The sequence below is a fragment of the Nematolebias whitei genome, chromosome 11, assembly GCF_014905685.2.
Source record: "Nematolebias whitei isolate Nwh7 chromosome 11, NemWhi1, whole genome shotgun sequence".
NCBI lineage: Eukaryota > Metazoa > Chordata > Actinopteri > Cyprinodontiformes > Rivulidae > Nematolebias > Nematolebias whitei.
In genome coordinates, this window is record NC_056508.1 from 33,670,478 (window position 1) to 33,691,175 (window position 20,698).

The 20,698-nt window shown below is 38.8% G+C and overlaps 1 protein-coding gene across 2 annotated transcripts in view; it reads left to right on the forward strand.

The window, feature by feature from the left end:
• The window catches only part of pik3cd (phosphatidylinositol-4,5-bisphosphate 3-kinase, catalytic subunit delta), a 29,398-nt gene that overhangs the window by 3,535 nt on the left and 5,165 nt on the right, over window positions 1-20,698 (forward strand). The window contains exons 3-16 of one of the 2 annotated variants that reach the window (XM_037684239.1): window positions 579-811; window positions 1,011-1,187; window positions 6,843-6,998; window positions 7,410-7,499; window positions 9,791-10,012; window positions 13,144-13,240; window positions 13,598-13,745; window positions 13,830-13,863; window positions 13,962-14,129; window positions 19,313-19,434; window positions 19,534-19,677; window positions 19,763-19,862; window positions 19,942-20,108; window positions 20,474-20,583. In XM_037684239.1, the coding sequence (XP_037540167.1) occupies window positions 579-811; window positions 1,011-1,187; window positions 6,843-6,998; window positions 7,410-7,499; window positions 9,791-10,012; window positions 13,144-13,240; window positions 13,598-13,745; window positions 13,830-13,863; window positions 13,962-14,129; window positions 19,313-19,434; window positions 19,534-19,677; window positions 19,763-19,862; window positions 19,942-20,108; window positions 20,474-20,583 (1,968 nt within the window). Of the gene's footprint in view, window positions 1-578; window positions 812-1,010; window positions 1,188-6,842; window positions 6,999-7,409; window positions 7,500-9,790; window positions 10,013-13,143; window positions 13,241-13,597; window positions 13,746-13,812; window positions 13,864-13,961; window positions 14,130-19,312; window positions 19,435-19,533; window positions 19,678-19,762; window positions 19,863-19,941; window positions 20,109-20,473; window positions 20,584-20,698 lie in introns of both variants that reach the window. The other variant, XM_037684237.1, reaches the window with a different exon arrangement.

The window sequence follows — 20,698 nt, forward strand, 5'->3', positions numbered from 1 at the left end:
ATATATAATAAAACTCTAAAGATAAAGCAGTTCTTTCTGGTTGAACACTTCCAGGAAGATCCATAACTGAAATGAGCAATGTGCTCCCATCTGTACCTCAAGAACCACTGGGGAGATTTTAATGAAATTTGCAGAAAGTAATTATTAAATGGACATCTACAACTGACTCAATTTTGTAGTCGCCCCATTCAAGATGGCCACCGCAGCTAAATGACCTCAGGAAACCCAAAAATGGCTACGATTCAGTAAATTCTAGAGAAACTGCTAAAATATAATGTGTCAGTAGATGAGTCATCCACAACACTCTTGGCACTAACTGAAAAATCTGTTTTAAAACCTTATTAATCTTTGAAGTCAAGTCTGTTAGCAAAATATCTCATTAACTATGAAACAGATTTTATTCCACTTTAAGAAAACAATCACCGCATGTTTGTCTACCACTGCTTAATTTTTTAATTCAGCTTCATTCAAGATGGCTGCCACTACCAGCTCAACGTTGGAAACACAAAATAGCTCCATCAACAAATTTTACACAAACTGAATTTTGAACTGAACGTTTTTATTTTATGAACTGTCAGGTCTGCACGAGTTTGACGCCCAGAAGAACCACGAGGTGGATGAGTTTCGAAGCAAGATGCGAACGTTTTGCGAAGAGAAGGCTCAGGAGCGACAGAGTTTGCCGTGGCAGCAGTGGATGGAGTACAGCTACCCGTGTGACCTGGAGCCATGCTGCTCTCCGCCGGTGCACGGCGGCACCAAGCTAAAAACTAACAAGAAGCTCTTCGTCAATGTCAAGTTTGAGGCCTGCGATGTGAGTGGATCGTCACTTTATGAGTCATGCCGTCGAGCTGTGAATGTCACAGCTGAAGGAGGCAGCTGTAGTGAAAGAGAGCAGAAACATGTAGAATAAAAAACATGTAGAATATCGTGGAGGTGATTGGCAATCCCCCTCCCGCTGTATAAAACATCACATGATTGTTCCTGGATTTTGCTCTGTGCGTCTCTCGTAGGAAAGCTTTATGCTGCAGCAGGACCCTCAGGACCGCCCGGTGGCTTTGATTAAGAGCGCCCTGAAAAAGAGGGCCACCGTTTTCCGCTCAGTGAGGCAGGAGCCTGAGGACTACACCTTACAGGTCAACGGGAGGCTGGAGTTCCTCTACGGGAACCACCCTCTGAGCCAGTTTAAAGTGAGTTACTACAGTGAACGGCAAATAGCCTTATGTTTTAAACACGGGGTTCCTGCACAGCCTTGAAATGTATCAAGTTTATTTTTTGTATTTTGTGGGTCTAGGCCGTGTTGTAGTCTACATTTTTGCAGTGGGTATACCGCGGTAAAGTTAGTTCAACGTTGGACGTTGGACACCGCTGAAGCCACAGAGCGCCACTGTCAACGTAAAACTAACTTTACCACGGTCGATCCGTATAATGTGCTTAGAAACCAAAGTGCACCGGTTAGCACAATGTAATCGTCAATTTATTTAGATTTTTAAGCATATTGAACATTTCCAAATTTCTCTGATGCTTATATTTGAATAAATGAACAACGCATTTTGTACAAAAGTTGGCTTTGTATTAAAAACATGTTGTAGAATTTATAAAACAGTATCAGAGTAAAACATGTTCAAGTGTTAAGTAGTAAGTACAGAAGTATTAATTATACTATACTTTGCTGGATAATAAGCAAATGTAATAAACAAGCTACATACTGACAGATTGTTACGGAAGCGTTTAACTCTGTTCAGCGTATCAATGACAAGTGCCTGATGACATGTCATTTATCAATGGGCACTTTTAAGTGGGTATATTGAAATTCTTATGCTTTTCTAGTGGGCATTTTTCTTTCAACCTCTATTTAGACAGGTTAATCCCACTGAGCCTCGGGGACTCATTTACAAGAGAGACCTGATTTCTTAACAAAGAGTGATGACAACAGTGAATAACAATGACAACAATAGACAGTCATAAAATAGGCATAGGTATACAAATTTCTTTATTTTTTTTAACATTAGGTTTAGGTATGTATGGAAACATTGGCATAATCAGACTATTACCTTTTGCATGTTTTCAAAAGCTAAAAATCAGCATTTTAAAAATTTGCTCTAACCAGCAGATTGACTATGAATGAATATAAAAAAAAATCTCTCACTATGATGTCTGCTTTTGGATCATATTCCACTGGGGTTGCCAATTTTCATGTAGTGAACTCAAGATTGCAGACCATTCTTGGATGTAGGACAACACTTTGTAATGACATCAGTGAAAATTCAATGATTTTAACATCCATCCATCCATCCATCCATCCATTATCTTTTATCTGCTTCTTCCTTTTTGTGTCACGAGGGTCACTAGTTCCCATATCCAGCTGTCACTGTGTGAGAGGTGGGCAGGACATGGACAGGTCTCCAGTCCATCACAGGGACATAGAGACAAATGAGACAAACAACCATTCACTCTCTCACTCACACCTAGGGACCATTCAGAGTTACCAATCAGCCTAACATGCATGTTTTTGGTCTGTGGGAGGAAACCAGAGTACCTGGAAAAAACCCACGCATGCACGGAGAGAACATGCAAACTCCACCCCGAAAGACCCCGGGCCGGGATTTGAACCGGCGACCTTCTTGCTGAGAAGTGGCAGCTCTTCCAACTGAGCCACCATGATTTTAACAGTTTAGGCAAAAACTTTTTTGATCAGAATCTTCAATATGTTCATCACCTTAGACAATGTGACTTTTTTTTTTTTTTTTTACTTCTTTTTTTTTTTTTTTTTTTAGTTTGGGGCCTTTAGAAAAAAAACAAAAAAACATTGTGGTCAAAATAAAATTAATAAAAAATGAAAATAAACCAAAAAATAGCTAAATGAGCAAAGCATATTTTCCAAATCCAATAAGGTCTCATGAGATTAACAAAAGCAGCAGTATTGTACAAACATTACAGTAAATTAAATTAAATGAGTCATCGAGGCTCAATGAGACTAAGCTGTATAAATAAAGGTTGAATGAATGAATGAAATTTACAGCTGTTTCAAATGGCACAACAATGGATTCAAAGTTAGAAAATATGCCATATGTGGAAATATATGGCGTTTCAAAGTGGAAAATAATAGGAGCCCTGTAAAAATGAAAATAAAACACTAGTCTAATTTGTTCGTTGTGGATGTAAGTTTAACAAAAAAATTCAATGTCAAATGTTTAATATTAAGCTAAATCAAAGCTGTCCCCACTTTAGTTAATTATGACCAGATGTTCCTTTATGCAGCATCGAGGTTTAATTATGTCTCCCCTTAGATCCTAAGCTGACATAAGTGTGTTTGATATACTTTGATATTTGTGAATATTAGGGCAGAAACAATATTGTACAGCATAAGCTGAAGGTTTAGGCCCTCCGGTGGTTTTGCTTTAGTGTTTAAGAAAAAGTTTTTTTTTCAATATGAATACATTATTCAGGTTTTTCCTTAAAATGTTAAAACTTCTGTTGGCTTAGCCCAACCCAGAAACCTGAATGTATGTCAGTTACGTTACTTTCAAGGTAATTAACAATGAAATTACCAGATTAATTCAGTCAGTTTTTGTAGTAGCTGTGGCATTTTTACAACACAAAATAAATAAATAAATACAACACATTTAAAATTATTTGATTGTTACCAACGAGTAAAACTCGAGAAGAAATTTAAGCTTTGACACTAAACATAAAGTTGCACGCTGCCAACAGTTTTTTATTTTTTAAAATAAAGACTTTCTGCATAAAAGTTACTTGTCTGCTCTTCTATAGGGGTGGAACGGTGGCACAGCTGTCACCTCACAGCAAGAAGGTCACAGGTTCGCCTCCTTTACCTTTCTGTGTGGAGTTTGCATGTGCCTGTGCACAATGACCCCTAAAGCAGAATCGAGTAAAGAAAATGAAATGATGGGCGCTCTTGTTCACTCCTCGTCTCTCCAGTTCTGATCATAAACACTAGATTTCAGTATACAAGAAATCAAAATTGAAAAGCAGTTTTGGGTGTGATGAGTTAATAAGACTTAAACAAAGCTTCTTATTCATTTATGTAATAAAACAATTTAACAACATATCTGAACCCAACAGCAAAACACCATGGGGTAAGAGCACTGTCCAAATAAATGCACATGTGAAGACAGAACCTTGTGCATATAATTCAATTGTTGTGCAGAACTAGAATTTGAACGTGCATTTTATGTTTCCTTTATAAAAAAAATACAATTTTAAAAGTTACAACAACACAAACCGACAAATACAAACTTAAAATTTACAGTTTTGTTTTACTTTTATGAATACAAAGAACTACGGCCTTTTGTGAATAGGACTTTACAGCTGTGATCTTACGTCATGGGGTCACAGGCTGATTAATCGAGCACAGAACACGTCGATGTGCGTTGCGCATGCGTTCAGATTGAAGTTCCAGTTCTCATTTCTCCTTCTGCCTTTTGATCATATAAAACCATCTTCCTTTTCTTTCTCCATCCAACCTTTTATGACGTTCTTTCTTCAGTTTTTGTTTTGATCATACTCCTCACCTCTGGTTTTCTTGTGTATTCTGACCCATAATATGATTTTGAGCTGCCTTCTTTGCAATCTTATCTGCAATTTCATTTCCTTTTATTCCAACATTGTGCTGGTATCCATAAAAATGCAACTGTTAAACCAACCCTTTGTATTCTGAAAACATATGTAGTGTTTTTAATAAAATGTCTGGCCTGCTGTGTGAACGATTAATATGGAACTTGAATCTGAACATATTGTTTTTAATGGTTTTTCACCTACTGTACTGCTAACAGAACTGCTAACATTACTCCTGTGTATATAATCCACTGGTGATTCGTTTTCCTGTTTTTAAAAGAAATTCCTGTGGCGCTATTAAGTTAAAACAGAGGAACCATTAAGAAAACACGTGCAACGTGTTTCGATGTGTTCTGTGCTCCATTAATCAGCCTGTGACTCCGTGATGTAAGATCACAGAGGTCCATAGTTCTTTGTATTCATAAAGAGTAAAACAAAACTGTAAACTTCAACATAGTACAGTATTCATAGGTTTGTGATGTAACTTTTTAAATTGCATTTTTATAAAGGAAACATTAAAAAAATGTACAAATTATAGTTCTGCACAACTACTGACTAACACGCACACATTTCTGTCTTTACATGCATGTTTATTTGGACAGTGCTCTTATCCCATAAAACACTCTGTGTGACAGTAGTTTGAAGCAGTCTATAGAGGGATACTTTGACATTAATATTTCCAGACCTCACTTTTAAAAAATACGTTAGACACGCCAACAATTTTCAGTCAGGTCATCTGGACAGTTTTTTTTTTTTTTTTTTGCTGAACCGTTTCACCTTCCATCTGGATGGCTTCATCAGTCAAGGAAACGCACAACACAAAACTGATTCTTCCCCCAAACAACTTAGTCCAAAGTGGAACAAACCAGTTATGTTGGTGCTAAGATGGTGACACTGTTTAGGGCGTTATAATGATGTATTCTCTTTTCAGTCCTTGTCTCAGTGTTGCTGTGAAACTGGTGGCAAGTTTGACTTGACTCAAACAGAGAACGAGCAGCTGCTTTGCATTACGCCATTTTTCAACAATCAAATGATCGATCAGAGCAGAGAGGGTCTCTTATGAAGTGGGGTCTTTGAGGCAGCAGCTAAAACGGAGTTTCAGTTAGATGGAAACAAGCAGCTAAGAGAAACATGTCGGCAAGAAATGGCAAAAAAAAATAAACTACTGGAGGAAACGCAAATCCTTTACCAAAAAAAAGACATCTTAGCTTGAAGTGATCCGGCCTTTGTCATTCTCTGTACGTTTTAAAAATCTATCACTTCAGTTTGATCCTGGTGTTATTTGTAGGACTGCTTTCACACTCCAACTAAAAAGAGAAACCAGAATCAAAGTTTGTGTAAACTCAACTCTTTACTGGAAGACGTGGACATAAATAACGTCTTGAAACAATACCCATCTAGCTCGTCGCGTCATAGCCTATCATTATTTTATTTTTCTGTCATGTGGACCGCTATTTCTAAAATGCATTCTTTGTTTCGCACTAAAGCCGCTTCTCCTCTGTGATATTTTAGTAATTTGCTACATTTGTTTTATCCCCCCAAGCCTTCTGGAGCTGCAGCAGAGAGGCGGTTTGCGCAGATGTCACAGTAATTTATCCAACAGTCACTCTGCACTGCCATGAAGAAATGTGTCGCAGAGCTGCCAGTGGCCTCCATCATTCATATCTCCATTACACGCACGCCTCATTCGGCTCTTCAGCTGTGCCATTTTTCAGGCCTTCAATAATAATTTAATATAATAAAATGTAATTCATTCCTTGTGTTTTCACTATTGCTTTTGGCCAGAAAATTCCAGTGTTGTGGTAAAAAAGATGCAAATAAAAGCACTTTCATTTCTAAATAAGGCTGTAATGTAAGGGAACAGACACAGAGAGACCTTTTCTTCCCTGCTTCGTGTTTTGAATCGTCCCCGACACAGGTGGTCTAAGCTAGCTGAGAAGATTGTCAGATCAGAAGTGGGGTGAGTTGAGATTTTGGTGGAGTCTCCACTGGTAATTTAGAAACTGCAGCTACCTGCAGGAGTGACTCATATCTGCCGAGCAGCCCTGCAGATGGGAGCTGCATCATCCACATGTACAGTAATGAGATTTTGGCTGCATTAACCATCAGCAAATGAGCAGCCTTCAGGAGTTATCCAGTCTTACTGGGACACTGCTGGAAAAGATCTGTGTGGGGTGGTGGGGGGACTGACTGACTGGCTGCACCAGTAAATAAGCAAACAAAAACATTCTTACTCTTGTTCTCTGTTCTTTGTCTCTTTCACCCAGTACATTTTCTCATGCTTGAGGAATGGCCAGAACCCTCAGCTCACCATGGTGCACCACTCCACCATCAGCAAATATCAGGAGGAACAGAGCAGAGTCGGCAGCCAGATGTGCAAGACTCGCTCACTGTCCAGACCGCCCCCTCTGCCCATGAAGAAGGTAGGAGGAGGTCTTTTATTAATCGAGCAGTTGCTCCTCAACCAGCTCATGGACTTTGGCACACTTGGAAAATGCAGTGCGGGTCGATGTAAATCATTGATACTTAAATTTTTTAAATGCATTTACTGTAAATAAGCAAATACTATCTTTGAAAATGGGTGGAAATGTTTGTTTTATAAGTTAAAACATCAATATAAAGTTGTTAGAAAATTGTAATTTGAGCAACTTGAAGATTTTTTTTTTTTATTATTGTTTTGTAAAAAAAGTGCACAGAGATTTATAAAGCTGCCAAACAGGAAATTGTAGCTACAGTTTCACAAGTGACACTCCAATGAAATGACAGCTATTAATGCAAATTTATGTGTGGGAAAACATTTTAATTTCCTCTTTTTCCCCTCTCTTTTTTTGCAGCAAAACACCTCCTGCCTGTGGTCCATAAATGAGCCCTTCTACATTCAGCTGCTGCAGGGCAGCCGAGTTAACGCAGATGAAGGAATGAAGGTAGGTGCGGTTTTGCGTAGGTTTTCTCTCCCTTTGCTGCTCAATGAAATGCGGCGTTCGCTTGTTTACCAATATCTCAATTTCAGTTGTAGGAACGGTGAACGAAACATGTAAATGACAGAGGTCACATGGTCCAAACCACACGTTTCCCATAATTCATCAAGGCAGTTGGTTAAAACTTCAAAACAGGAAGTGGGGAGGGCCTATCGGGTTTTTATGTCTCATTCTGAGGCCTAGATTCTTAGAAAAAAGACAGACTTCATGCTCTTCCCCCTTCTCTTGCTCTCAGATGCACTCCTTTTTTCATTTGCGCGTTGCATGCATCTCATTTTCGTTTGCAAGTTGTCAGTGTTTTCCCTGAAATTTCCCTGCAAATCATTGTAAAGTATCCAAATATTCACTTTTTTATCTTTGCCACATGAGATGAACAATAACAAACACAGACTGAGGGGTTTGGGGCTTAATGAGTTATTTGAGCCATTCTTACAGTCCAGTGAGACAAAGATTGATCTATGTAAAACACAACGACAAGAAGTATGTTTGGAAGAGTCAAGGCGATACTTTCAAGCCTAACTACGTTGTACTAACTCTCAAGCATGGTGGAGATGGCATCATGCTGTGAAGCTGTTTTTCTGCCAGTGGTACTGGATAGAATAACAAATGAGGACTACCTCCAAAGTTTTTAGCTTCACCTCTGATCAACAGCTCAGAGGTGGGCAACATTTATTTCCAAAGAGCCACATCAAGATGTTTAAAGCAATCAAATGTTCGCGTAGAGAATTGAATTTTTTTTTCTTTATGACAGATAATCTGTAAGACCTTTTTCTTATGGTAGCATAGTTAGCATGCTTTATAAAACATGCAGTTCCAATATCCTTTAGGAATATGAAACTTATTCTGTAAACTGGCTCTTGTGACAATATATTATACAAATTAATTTAACATGGAGGGCAGCACGGTTGGTAGAGCTGCTGCCTCTCAACGAGCAGGTTACCCTGGTTCAAATCCCGGTCCAGGGGCCTTTCTGGGTGGAGTTTGCATGTTCTCTCCGTGCATGCGTGGGTTTTCTCCGGGTACTCCGGTTTCCTCCCACAGACCAAAAACATGCTGATTGGTAACTCTAAATTGTCTCTAGATGTGAGTGAGAGAGTGAATGGTTGTTTGTCTCATTTGTCTCTATGTGTCCCTGTGATGGACTGGAGACCTGTCCAGGGTGTCCCTCGCCTCTCGCCCAGTGATTGCTGGACATGGGCACCAGTGGCCCCCGTGACCCAAAAAGGAAGAAGCGGGTAAAGATAATGGATGGATGTTATACATGTTAGCGGAAATATGCAAAACAAACTTGTATATTTGTGTTTCTAATAAGGTTCCGTCTAGTTCTGGAAACACAATAAATTAAAAAAAAATAATTTTTTTTTAAGTTTTGCATAAGATGATTAATTTAAATTTCCTTACGTCTTGTTGATAAATTGCTGGTATTTTATCAAGCTTTATTTAAAAAGTTGGGTGCTTTTTTTTAAACTAAGGATGTTGGGGGCCTGATGGAGATTGTCCAAGGGCCACTTTTGGCCCTCGGGCCTTAAACTGCCCACATCTGAGCTAGATGGTTGAAATTTGGACACAACTGGGTGCTCTAATGGAAAAACAATCTCAAACACAAATCAGAACTGATTTCTGGATTTAAAAAAGCAGGCTAGCTCTGTTGTAAAGCTGCAGATTAAAGACATATTACTGCCAGCCAACCAAATTAAATAAACTACTAATTCTGCCAAGAAGAGTGGTCAAGTATCCATCCAAAACGACACTGGAAGTTTGTTTATGAAGACAAAAAGCCTCTGGTCAAGGTGCAACTTGTTAAGGAATGTTTAGCCAAATATTATAGAAAATCCACTATAAATTTAAACTTGTGTACTGAATTCTCATTTTGACAAATCATTGAAGTTGCATTTCATATAATCATTCCACCCAGGAAATAGAACTGTTTGAATAAAATCAGTTCACGCAACTCTCCACAATGTACTGGATTCTAAAGGTCGAACAGCATCTACTCTGGCAGGTTTTCATTATATCTCGTGGACTCTGAAAAACCATCGCAACTTGTTTACTTTAACGATGTGTAGACCCTCTGACTCATAGCTTGAGTGACACAGGAAGCTCTGAATCATCTATCTGCAGAGTCTGTAACTCATCCACAAACAATCACCCTCACGCAAGCGCTAAACCCTTCACCTTCCAAACCACATGTCATGTCTAATCACCACTTGGTATGTATTTTTGCTTCCCCTCGGCAGCTTGTGGTGCAGGCCGGCCTGTTCCACGGCAGTGAGCTGCTTTGTAAGGTGGTGACGAGCTCCGAGGTGACGGTGTGCTCCGAGCCGCTGTGGGATCAGAAGCTGGAGTTTGACATAAACGTGTCCGACCTGCCCCGCATGAGCCGCCTGTGCTTTGCCCTCTATGCTGTCATTGAGAAGGCCAAGAAACCCCGCGGCACAAAGAAGAAGAATAAAAAAGCTGTGAGTTCTTATTTATTTATTATTTTTTCAGGGGGAAGGCTCATGTGTACCAGTTGTGACTGAGAGGAGAGATGCTCAGGCTGGAGGGTGTATCTTTGTTAACAGGCACAAACAACCCTCACCCCTACACCGTTTCCTCTCCAGTGTGCAGCGTGTGTAGTCGGTGTGCGCTCTGCGGGTGTGTTTTGCTGTTGCGTCTGATTGTGCAAGTGTGTTCAGTGGCAAAAGCTGCGGTTAACATTTCATCCGCTTCAGCTCTTTTATCTACACATTAGTCCCAAGGAAGGAAGGAACCGCCAAACATTTCAAGGAATTCTAAATTCATACTCCCAGTTGACATGACGCACGCCCACGTATCAAAAGTTTTACTTTTTAACTTATTACGCAAAATTAAGGCTTACTCAGGGGTCAGCTTTAGGCCTTAAACATTTACAGAGTATGCTTTTCTCAGAGTGGGGACTTTTTAAAGATGTCTCTTTGTAGTTAAAGCTATGTGAAATGTTTTGTTGCAAACGCTACATTTTTAGATGCCAACACACAAATCGAGATACAGTATAAGACCTAAGATTGCTCAAATTTGTTAGTTAGTTGCAGATTTATAGAAGTTACACCCAAATCAAATTGTTATAAGTAAAATTTTGTCTGAACTATTTTATGTGAAAAGTGTTCAATCCTGGAAACAGCCAATCACAATTTATTGCAGATTTCTGTACATAACATAAAGTAATTATAACACATAAGACATGTAAAATCCATCCATCCATCCATCCATTATCTTTACCCGTTTATTCCAGTTTGGGTCACGGGGGTCGCTGGTGCCCATGTCCAGCAATCACTGTGCAAGGGTCGGGGTACACCCTGGACGGGTCGCAAGTCCATCACAGGGACACATAGAGACACACGAGACAAACAACAATTTACTCTCTCACTCACATCTAGAGACAATTTAGAGTTACCAATCAGCCTAACATGCATGTTTTTGGTCTGTGGGAGGAAACCGGAGCACCCGGAGAAAACCCACGCATGCACGGAGAGAACATGCAAACTCCACCCAGAAAGGCTCCTGGACCGGGGTTTGAACCAGGGACCTGCTCGCTGAGAGGCAGCAGCTCTACCAGTTGCGCCACCGTGCTGCCCCGACATGTAAAATATAGAATAGAATTAAGTAACTTGTAGTATTTTCCATTTCTTTCAAGAAAAAACGTTTCTTTTTTTTACAGTAAGACATTTTGTGCTATTTTCAGCAAACCCAATGAGCTCTTAATCAGCTCAAGTTTCAGTTTTATAAGACGTATGAAAGGCAGTAAGATGTAGCGCTAAAATTTGGTTGGTTAATTAAGACAATGTTTGTTTTAATTCAGTTTTCAGCCATATGGGAAAAAAAGTTTTAAATAATAAAGACAATGTTATCAGCATAAAAACATACACGACTCTATGAATAAGCAATTATTATATTTTACTTCATTTCTGATTGAAGAAAATACATAAAACAATCAGAACTTTGTGAAATTAACACTACAGATGAAAAGTAATGTTTAAAATAAATTTATTTTGACAATAGTCTAGTAAAAAGTATATAATGTAAGTATTACCATACATGTAATGAGTTTATTATTATTGGGCTTGAGTTAATATGTTATTACTGTGATAAAATAATAGTAACAAAAATGTATTTTTTTTGTCTAACTGTGCTCAATTGTTTTCAAAATGCATTATGGGTAAAATTAAATCTTTAACAATGTGCCTTATTTTTCAGAAAGCATCATGTTCTAATTCATTTTAATATATGATTTTATGTATAAACACATTTAGACTATTTTATGAATATCAAACAATATTGCTCTACAGTAAAATGACAAAAGATGTGAATAGCAATTATTTTTTCTTTCTCAAAATTTCCTTTTTTTTATTGTAAATTAAATGCTTATTTCAGACTAGTAGTGCAAAATAGGGTAAATTCAGTTGTGTGTACTGCATATGAATTTTTTCTAACTGTTGTATTCAATCAAAGGAGTTTAATCTAATAATTAAAGTGAAGCTCATCTGTCGGTGTAATTAAAACTTTTTCAATGTAACATTCGAGGAAACGTAGCCTTTAGCTCGAGTCAACATGAGCATAATTGTCTGCGAGTTTTGCTTTAGTATGAAATATTTTACATCATTAGTTGCATACTTTTGTAACTTAGTGACACATTTCCTTATTTTATGTAATCAGCCACAATTATTATGTAACTGATTGAAGGGTTTTTGCCCTTTTGATACAATATTTCCTCTTTTAAGATAAGATTTTAGATCAAACTAAAACTACAGTCATGCTAACCTGTAAACTCTAAAGAACCTCCTCACACCCGTTCGATGGACAACAACAAATTTCCCTTTTTTCTGCTGCTGTGGTCTCAGCTGCTTTTGTTTTGACAGCACTACAGCGGCTGTGGGCACCAGGTTCAGGGCTGACATGCCACACACGGTGCCCAGGTGTGTTTAAAGAGCATCAAGACCACTTCTTCTTTTCTGAACCACTTCTCTCTTCTGTTGCCCGGAAGAGAAGTCCTGCAGCCATACACTGTAGAGGCAGACGGAAGTTGAGCTATTTTAGCCATTCTTGTTTATGCCTCCGTTTCTGACTGCAGCTATGTTCGTGTTGTTTTTGTTTTCAGACTGAATGAATAAAAACTATTTTTCTACCCACTGCCAGGAGTTTTGTTCCCTTTTAGCAGCACTGGAGAAATTATCAACTGAAAATGTTCCGGTAAAAGCTGCAGAAGTTTTTTTTTGTTTGTTTTTTTGTTCTTGTTGTTAGGTTGTTTTCATGACACAATCAAACTTTCACAAATTCTGTAAAAGCTAAAGGAAAAAAATGTGTTTGACGAGACAGTATGCAAAACGCACAATGCACCGTTTTACTTTGACAAATTGTGTAGGATGTGAAATACGTTACATTTAGTGGGAAACAAACTGAAAATTATAACTTCTAATGTTTTAGACATCTTTACAGCTGCCTCTGCTGTAGCTGTTATCCAGCTCTGGCTAAAAATGATGAAAACTAGTTGAAAAACAGACGTTTAGGAGTCAAATACAATTTATTTTAAAGCTGTTCCATGTAAAAGCCCCTGTTCTCTTTCTGTATCCAGGACTGTCCAATAGCCTGGGTCAACACCATGGTGTTTGACTACAAGGACCAGCTGAAGACTGGGGAGTTCCTCTTATCCACATGGCCATCTGTACCTGGTACTTCCCTCCTCTTCATTTTCCTCCTGTCACGTTCACAGTATCCCCCACAACACCTGCAAGCAAACACTGCTGTCTAAAATACCCAAACACGTGGTCCCAGCAAAACCCCACACACTCACACATTTTGTAGTTTGTGATGCTCAAGATAGCTTCCTGGAAGATCCTGTTTGTTAGTTTCAAAAGTGTGTAGCGTGTATTTGTTAATGCGCTTTGAGTGACATGAACTGTTATCTGGATGTATCTTCCGCTAAGAAGAGTTTGTTTTGAGATAAGGAAGTGATGTAGCTGGGTTCATTTCGTGAACAAAACCTTTTGAGAAAAGAGTTCACACGATTTTTTTTCTTCTTTTCACAGATGACAAAAGTGAGCTGTTAAATCCGATGGGAACAGTCGAGAAGAACCCCAATGTGGACAGCGCCGCTGGGCTTCTCATTCGCTTCCCCAACATTCGGCCACACCCGCTCTATTACCCTCCACTCGACAAGGTACTTTCTCCTGAAAAGTTTTATTAGGCTGAACAATGAAACACTATAGATCCAGGGATAAAAATAAAATAATCTGTTTTTCAGATCACAGACATGGAGAGGAACGGTGATGCGGTTTTCATCACTAAAGAGGAGGTATAACTGCGTCATTACGTGATTTAAAACAATAGAAATGAACATTCAAGTCGTTTCTTACTCACTACATTTTTTATGAACTTGTGTTTTGCATGTAGCACACGAAGCTAAAAGAAATCATGGATAACAAAAATTACACCGAGTTTTTCGAGGATGAGAAAGAGCTCCTGTGGAAGCTTCGCACAGAAGTCCGCGACTATTACCCTGAAAGTCTGTCCAAGCTGCTCCTCATCACCAAGTGGAACAAGCAAGAGGACGTAGCTCAGGTATGGAGAAACTACACATCTGATGTAGTTTTTTTTTTGTGTTTGACTAGCTTAATGAATCTGGAAAGCTGATGTCATCCCACTGCCTGGAAATAAAAAGTTTCCTTTTATTAATCTGCATGTTTATACACCAACAAGTATAATAAGTTGTTTGCTTACAACAGATGGAAAAATAATATGGCTGTTTTTACATGATTAATTTAATAACTACAGTAATTAACACATTTCATTGAAAAACTGGTGCCTTAATACCAATATGTGCATCATTAAAATCAGAGGGATTTCATCTCTGGTCAAATGTCCCTGTACAAATTCAATAGCAATCCAGCAAATAAAATTGACTTTTATGGCCCGATAATTATAGCTGAAATTTATTTTTATTTTTTTCAACATAGTTAAGATTTCCAGCTATAACTTAGAACGTATGTTTAAACAGAATCAGAATAAATTTTATTATCATTGCACCGAGATACAACAAGAACGTGTACGTACAGTCGTCCAAAAGATGGACGGCGTGCACGAAGCTGCTACTATGAAAGCGCGGCCTTATTCTTATTCAGAATAATATTTTGCTTAGATGAGAAAAGGGAAGAAAACATGAGGAGAGACGGTATAAAAAAAAAGATCTCTCACTCCGTGTCCTAGTCAGGGCACGATTTGAGGCATCCAAAAAACCTACCACAGCAAAGCAGCATAAATAGACGTTATATATTTACATATAGGCGGTGAAAACATTGAATTTTAATAGAAAGTCGTAGCAGTCTAGAGCCCCCCCTCTCAGCTATTGTCCAGATAAGAGGTGAAATTCATCATCAGCTCGGTTGAGGTTCTGTCACATGTCCACAGCCTTGGGGAAGGGAGGGGTGAGGAGACAGTCAAAGCATCTTTGTTTTTTTCTAAACATTCCAGGAGGAGTTGAGATAAGTCCGCCGTCAAGGCCACAATTTTGGGTCAGACAGAACTCATAAATTGATGTTTCTGCCTTTTAAAGTCTCGCTGGTACATTTCTCTGATGGAAACTCCAAACAGCCGAATTGATTCCTTAAAGCCGAGCTCACAGCTTCTCCAAAATTATTCCCACCTTCATGGGTGCTGCTAGAGAGTCCACAGTCCTGATAACAGCTGCGCCAGCTCTCTGACGCGGCTGCACAGAATTCAGTCTGTGTGCTGCCGAGCTTCGTCACATCCACACGTTTTTGTAGACAATCTAGATTTCATCAGCCAAACAGCAAAATAACCAGTTGTCATCATGAATCCAATTTGTTTCCGTCGAGGTAAGAGGGTCCTCCTTACCCTGACTCCTGTCGGGAGAAGTTGATCAATTTTGTTGAGAGACCAGCTGATACTTCGAATTAGGAAGGTATGCAGGAAAAAAAAAAGAGGCTCTTTAAGGGTTCACAGGACGAAAGAGTGCAAGCAGGGAAGCGGGGGGGGGGGGGGGGGGGTGTTACGGAGCGCAAAAACATGTCTGGCATCACTGGAGTACAGAGAGAGAGAAAAAACAAGAGTCTAGGTTTAAAGTTGTATCTAGGTAATCTTATTCTGGATGTGTAGTTTTCACATACAAAACCTGCTTATTCAAATTGCCGTATGATAATCTACAGAGTCCAGGATTTGGATCAGGTGTGCTCAATTGTCGTTCATCATCAGAACATCGAGAAACAACAAGAAGTTTTCATGTCACTATGTTCTGGTCTCTCAGGGTTCCCAGTGCTCCTGGAAATCAGAGAAAACCTAGAAAATGACTTTCACATTTTTCTGGCTATGAAAACTCTGGTCTGGGCCATTAAAACGCTGACCTGCCAATGAAAATATAATCTTTTTGAGATTTTGAGGTGCACGTTTATTAATGCTCGTGTTCTATTATCATTGAGTCCATGTTCTGCTGCTACTGTCTACATAGTACATGTATCCTTACTGGTTGGCTTGGCTATGGTTGCTTTATAGTATTTGCTGTTATACAATATAATTAATTATTAGGAATGATTGCCGTGTGCACATACCATAGACTACAGTAAACTCACTGACATCTCTGAATGTGACTCTGCCCGTCACCTAAGGCTAAGATCTGAGGATTTTGTGACTGAAATATCTCCTGGATTTTCAGGATTTACTCGGAAAAATCATGGAATTTTGTTGTCATGAAATGCTGGGAACCCTATCTGTTGGAATGCTTAATGTAACAAATGATCACTGTTGAGTCAAAATTGCATCCTGTACATCCATTTTTATCATTTTCATGGTTTTGCATGAATCAACTCAACTGGCCACCCTTCACATCCGTCTGTGGTTTTATGGATGGCTAACCCAGGGGTCTGCAACCTGCGGCTCTGGAGCCACATGTGGCTCTCTGGTACCTCTGCAGCAGCTCTTTCAGATTTTGACCAAAACTAAAATAAAACTGAATTTTATTTAAATTATTGCCAACAATGAAAAGGCTAGTTTTAGCAGATTTTCTGTCATTTACAAGTTTGTGAAAAATTGTACAAATACAAAACGTAAAACATGTGGACTACATCATATTAGCAGTTTAAACTCTTTAAGTTGACTTCCAGTCTCACATCGTGATCTTTCTCTCAAAACCACCAGAATGTTTTGGAATATCTTTAAGACAAGCTGCTGAGAAGGAATTTTTGACACTAAGAATAAAAGACAAAAAAAAAAGTCAAAGCAAATAAAGTATTCAGCTTCTTTCAGTTTCCTTGTGCAAATTTAAACTTTTTTTTTCAGAAACTTTCAGCTGTTTTGTGCTCCTTTCTTCTTTCTGCTGACTACAACATTTTTTTGTGCATCCAACTTCTTTCTGCTAATTTCAACTTGTCATGCTCCTTTCAGCTTATTTCTGAAAGTTTCAGCTACTATTTAGCTGTTCTATGCTAATTTTAGCTTTTTCAGCTAATTCCACATTTTTAGCTAATTTCAGATCTTTTCGTTTCTTTCTGGTAGCTTAAGCTTCTTTCTGCCTTTTCAGCTGTTCAGCTACGTTTAGCTAATTTCAGCTTTGTTTTAGCTAATTTTATAATTTGTGCTCATTTCTGCTAAATTAAACCTAATTCAGCAAATATGTGTTCTTTCTCCTCTCTTCTGCTAATTAGGCTTGTTCTTCCATTTCGGCTACATTTCAGCATGTTTTTAGCTAATTTCAGCTGTTTTCCAGCAAGTTCTTTGCAATAAGCATTTACACTGCATTTTCAAAGGAAATGCAATTTCTCTAGTTTTAATTTAAAAATGTAATTGGATATACAACAAACTGGTTTAATTTTATACTGTCTTTAACTTTATGCTTTAATACTGAATTCTTCAACAATTAAGAGAACTCACTTCAGCATGCAGAGTTCAGTGTTTTCATGGCAGCACGATGGATCAGTGGTTAGCACTGTTGCCTCACAGCAAGAAGCTCCTGGGTTCAATCCCCGATTGGACCTGAGGTTTTTCTGTGTGGAGTTTGCATGTTCTTTTCGTGCTTGCGTGGGTTTTCTCCGGGTACTCCAGTTTCCTCCCACAAGCCAAAAACATGCATGTTAGGCTGCCTTCAGGCCCAGGCCCCCCCTTGCAAAAGAGATCTGTGATCTCAGTGGGATTTGCCTGGTTAAATAAAAGTTAATAAATAAATAATTTTATAAAATTGTTAAAAATTATACATGAATCTGGTCTTTTCTTTTGTATTAAAACGTAAAAATATCAATAAATGTTAATAATAGTTAGACATTTTTCATTTTATAATATCACCCCCACTGGCCAGGAATGTCATCTCCAACAAACTTGAAGTGGCCCATGGGCCACCAGTTGACAGTACACAGTTGTAGCAGGTTTTTCGGCTCTGGACGTTGTAGTTGGTAAGGAAAGTGGAAAAAACTGCTCTTTTTATTGCAAAGGTTGCAGACCCCTGGGCTAACCAGTAAAGTGTCAAAAAGTGTATTTAATTAAAAAGAAAGATTCTCCCGTTTTCTGAAATGTTGCATTTTTAGAAAAAACACTGTTTCTGCCCAACAGCTATTATATCAGGGTTTCTTAAATCAAAACAATAAATTCATTAAGTTATATTTCCCTGCAGCGATTCACCTTTATAGCTTACAAAATGTTTGTAATTTGAAAGCTCATCAGAGACTACTTCCTCAGACGGCTGAGGCGAGCTGGTCTGGGAAGCTCAGTCCTCACCTCCTTCTACAGGTGTGCAGTGGAGAGCATCCTGTGCTCGAGCATCAATGTGTGGCATGGAGGCTGCACAGCTGCAGAAAGAAAAGCTTTGCAGAGAGTGGTGAAGGCTGCACAGAAATCTGTTGGAATCAGCCTCCCCACCATCACAGACATCTACACCTCCAGATGCAGGAAGAGGGCCACCTGCATCATGAAGGACCCCACCCACCCAGCACACACACTTTTTGCCCCACTCCCCTCAGGAAGGAGGTTAAGGAGCATTAAGTGTAGAACCACTAGACTGAGGAACAGCTTCTACCCTGAGGCTGTTAGACTCATGAATCTCTAACTAGAATAATCACTGTGAAAAACCATATCATGTTGCTGCTGATCTGTTTCATGTTGCTGCTGATCTGTTTCAATGTTGATGTGTTCATGCGTGCACATCTGCTCACAGACTCATGTTCATGTTTGTGGTGATGTTCAATGTTTTATGTTATGAGTGCTTAGTGTATATTTAGTTGATGTTTTTCTTAGTTCATATCTTAGATGTTATTACTGTTTTTCTTATACATTTTATTGTTGGATGTAACTGGGACCCTGTGTACATAATTTCGCTCCACCACATGTACCACATGAGGTGCGAATGACAATAAAGAAACTCTGACTCTGACTCTCTAATATGGTGTCATTAACTATACTCTTTACATGTTGCTGGGCTTTTATGAATAAACTTTACAAAGAAAAAAAAATTGTTAGGAAATTTCATGAATACAATCCGATCTTTTAACTTTTCAATTAAACATCTAGTCATCCAACACCTAAGAATGTTAAATCAGCTTTTATTTTTGTCTATGCTGCAAAGCAGAGGACAAGCTGGAAATCTTAATATTGGAAAACTTAAAAGCGATTAAATAATTATGTTTTGAAAACCCTGCTGATTATCCTCTATAACAATAAAAAGCCCAAACTAGTTGAGTTTATAGTTCTTGTTAACTTGTTAAGGAAGATTCACTTTAATCTTTCCCACTGTGGTCACATTTTAGATGGTGAATTTACTGAAATATTGGCCCGATCTTCCCGCCATCCACGCCTTGGAGCTCCTGGACTACAGCTTCCCTGACCCAGCGGTCCGGTCCTTCACCATCAGATGCCTCAGAAAACTCCGGTACAAACATCATCATATTTGTGTTTCATATGTTTGCCCTTAAAGTGCAAAAGAAAAACATTTTCTTTTTTGTTTTTCACACATTTTCTCTTAACACAGAGACGATGAGCTGCTGCAGTATTTAATCCAGCTGGTTCAGGTACTGAAGTATGAGTCCTACTTAGACTGTGATCTCACCACTTTCCTGCTAGAGAGGGCGCTGTCCAACAGGAGGATAGGACACTTCCTGTTCTGGCATCTCAGGTGGGACCCAGTCCAACATTAATAATAATAAAACCAAGTTAATCTGCAGGGTTTTGTTTGACCGGAGACTTTGCATTTATTGTAGATCAGAGATTCATGTGGCATCTGTGAGTTTGCGCTTTGGCCTGATTTTGGAGGCTTACTGCAGGGGAAACATCCATCACATCAAGCTTTTAACCAGACAGGTAACTTAGTTATTTACTCTGGTTTTAAGCAACAAATCATGTGTTTGTGCTGTTCTAAGTCTAAACTTGTGTCTTTTAGAACGAAGCTCTGGGTAAAATGAAAGCCCTAAGTGACATTGTGAAGTCGGGCTCTCAGAAAATGATGGTGGATGACCTGAAGCTGTGTATCAGACAGGAGTCGTACAAAGAGGCCCTGTCAGACATGTTGTCACCACTCAACCCCAGCATCATCCTCCCCGAGATCTTGTCAGTCACGTAAAACGCACAAATTGTTTTTGTCCATTTAATTTACAGTAACAAATGGTTCCTCACTCTTACTGGGCCACAAGACTTTGTTTGACTTTAAACTGCAGCACTTAAATCTGTTTGTTTTATCTCAACAAAATCAAGAAAGTGCCATTTTACCTTATTCAGTTTATCTTGTGAAATGTTTTGCCCTTTGATAAATTTAACTTTAAAAACTGTTTCACAAAAGATAATTGGGAAGTACGGATACTTGTGTAAAAGTCTGTGTGTTGATGTTGAATTGATTGCTCAATTTTGAGGACTTCAAATCTGGAATTTTGTCCAAAACATCCTGTGTTTTAAATGTCTGTTTTTTGCTTTTGCAGCGTAGACAAGTGCAGATTTATGGACTCGAAGATGAAGCCGCTCTGGTTGATATATAAGAAGCTCACAGATCAAGGAGACATGGTGGGAATTATCTTCAAAAATGGAGACGGTGAGAAACAAAACGCATGCAGCTCTCACACAGTGTCAACATATACAAAAAAATGGTTCTGGTTTAGCAAAAGATGGGACCACAGGAGGGTTAATATACAGGGCTGAACAATAAA